This window comes from Clupea harengus, chromosome 1, assembly GCF_900700415.2.
Source record: "Clupea harengus chromosome 1, Ch_v2.0.2, whole genome shotgun sequence".
NCBI lineage: Eukaryota > Metazoa > Chordata > Actinopteri > Clupeiformes > Clupeidae > Clupea > Clupea harengus.
Genome location: NC_045152.1, coordinates 10,545,445 through 10,547,944, shown reverse-complemented (window position 1 = coordinate 10,547,944; position 2,500 = coordinate 10,545,445). Strand labels below are relative to the sequence as shown.

The window sequence follows — 2,500 nt, the reverse complement described above, 5'->3', positions numbered from 1 at the left end:
GATTCTGTACTTCAGAGGCTCTTACAGTAAAGTAGACACACATTTTAGCACTAATATCTGTGCCCTCTGAGAATGTCCCCTTGACATTGGCATCACACTGCTGATGGAGCTGTATTCATTGGGTACATTGGCACACGGGGGCTCCTTGGCAAGCTGTGCCTCTCAACTGAAGATGTGCCCTGGCACGGAGGAAAAGGGCAGAGACGGAAGGCCGCTTGGATGCTTTCACTGCCAATGCACAATTCATGCGTACAGCCTCCAACTTTGCCATAAAGCTCTCACCGTGTGTTTTAGATAAGTAGATAAGTATGGGGATGGATAAAAAACATTTTCTGTCCACTACGTTCGAGGCACAGTTGACACAAACACATATATGAATTAAAGGCACAGTCTGTGATTCCGAGGATAGGTTTTTGATATTTGAGCTCAACAGCCATACAAATGACAGCTTTCCCTTCCATGCTCCTGAAGCTAATGTGTTGATTAGCTGGAATAGTGTATGGCTCAATCTGAGCTACTTTTTTTTTTTTTTTTACTTTTTTTTGAGCGGACACACAGAATGGACAGCTAGAGGACCCTGAGGAGCAATTTGCCGAATTTGACAAAAAGTGTATTTGATTGGAATCTTTAGAACTCACCTTTACGGTAGCCCAAAGGTCACACACGCACCATGTGCATACAGGCAGTGCAGATTCTCATGTAACTGTGTAAAAGAGGCCCTATCTATATGCATGGCTTTCAAGGAGGCTTTCTTTTTAGACACTGACATTTGCCCTAGGTACCATTCAACAACACCTAACCATTTTTTTATAGCCATAAATGGTTGTAAATGAATGTGCATTAAAGATTCAAAACTGGATTGAATCACGTGAAAGATGAATGTCTCAGAGGAATGTTTCCTTTTCCATCGGTGGCTGGGCTCATTCCATTATTAAATCCTCAGATCACTTTTAGTTGAAGCTTTCCAGATCTTACGTAAGGGCATAACAAGTAAAAATGAAAATGTTAAAAAGTGTTGTTTAATCCCTCTGCACTCATTTTATCCCCTCTCTGATGCTATGTTTTCATTAGTTTGTGATTAGTTAGCATTACTGTGACTTATGGGGGCTGTCTTAATGCCTTTTATTGTCTTTAGTTTTGCATTATCTTATGCACTTGATTTAAAGGTTTTAAAACAAGCCCTGCTTTTAATGTGGATGAGGCAGCATTTAATGTATTCCCTCCATGTAGACACTACTTTATTTGAATCCCTTTATTATGTGTGTTCAGCACTATGCCAGTGCATGTAGACTTTATTATAAGGCACAGGGCAGTCAGTGTGATGTATTTCCCATGAGGTTCTAGCATGTTTATTATGGCATGTAAAAAGAGAGACCATATTTTTTCACGATCTGTGAGACCTTACATTACCTTAAATACACCTTTGGGGTATTTTAAAGAGAAACATAGAGCAACACAACCTCTCCAGCAAAGTCTGAAGAATAATAATTTCAAACATTGAAAAAAAGTATTGAAAAAATAAAAGATCTGAATCTAAGTAATGAAATGTGTACTGCCTTTTTGTTGTATTGTGTTTCTGCTGTGGCGCTTGTATTTTAAGCTTTTAAAATGTTTTAATAGTTTTTAAGTTTTTTACATAAGATCAAATACCCTACTGTTCATCTTAGAAGCTGTGCAATTACTGTAAGGTGAGCGAATTTGACGAAGAATAATTTGACATTAAAGTGATTTTACACAGGGGTGTACTAACTTCTGTTGAATACTGTATGTAAACTACTGAATACAGTAAACACTACCCTTGAAAAGGCCTTCACTTTTTTGTGCTGCAAACTGCTTGTCAAGTCCCAGTGAAATAAAAGCAAACAATCTTTGAAAGGAAAAAATGTTGTTTACACAAGATTTTTTTTAACTCTTTTTTTTAAAAGAGTTATTTTTCTCTCACAAATGCTTTTCCAAGAGGCAAGTCATTTTCCTAAGCCTCACTGTTGAAAGATGAGCTTTAAAGTACTACTTTTCTGGCACAGTGCATGCTCATGTTCCTCTTTCTCCCTCGTGTGTGTGTGTGTGTGTGTGTGTGTGTGTGTGTGTGTGTCTTTCCCTTTTAGAACAAGAGTAAGATGCACTACCATATTGCAGTGATCATAAACTACCTGGGCCACTGCATCTCGCTCGCAGCCCTCCTGGTGGCCTTCATCCTCTTCATGCGGCTCAGGTGAGTCTGACCGGTGGCTCGTACAGTCATACATGTGGATAGGCTGCTGTGGCCTAACAGGACAGGTCACCTGTAATACAGTGATGTAATACAGGTGTCCCAGTGTTCCGACAGGAGACTAGTGGACATGCGTTACTGATGAAACAACAGTGAGAATCAGTCGAAGGTGATTGGTTGTCTGTTGATTAGTTTAGTTTAGTGTCTGATTGTGTGTGTGTGGTGTTCCTTCACCATCCTTGGTGATGTGCATGGCAAAGAATGCAGAGAGACAAGGTCAACAGTCTTCAC

At 39.7% G+C, this 2,500-nt stretch overlaps 1 protein-coding gene across 1 annotated transcript in view; it reads left to right on the top strand.

Moving 5' to 3' along the window:
- Positions 1 to 2,500, top strand: part of crhr1 (corticotropin releasing hormone receptor 1) — a 116,301-nt gene that overhangs the window by 74,627 nt on the left and 39,174 nt on the right. Inside the window, exon 7 of the mRNA XM_031567438.2 lies at positions 2,106 to 2,212. Coding sequence (XP_031423298.1) covers positions 2,106 to 2,212 — 107 coding nt within the window. The remainder of the gene's footprint in view (positions 1 to 2,105; positions 2,213 to 2,500) is intronic.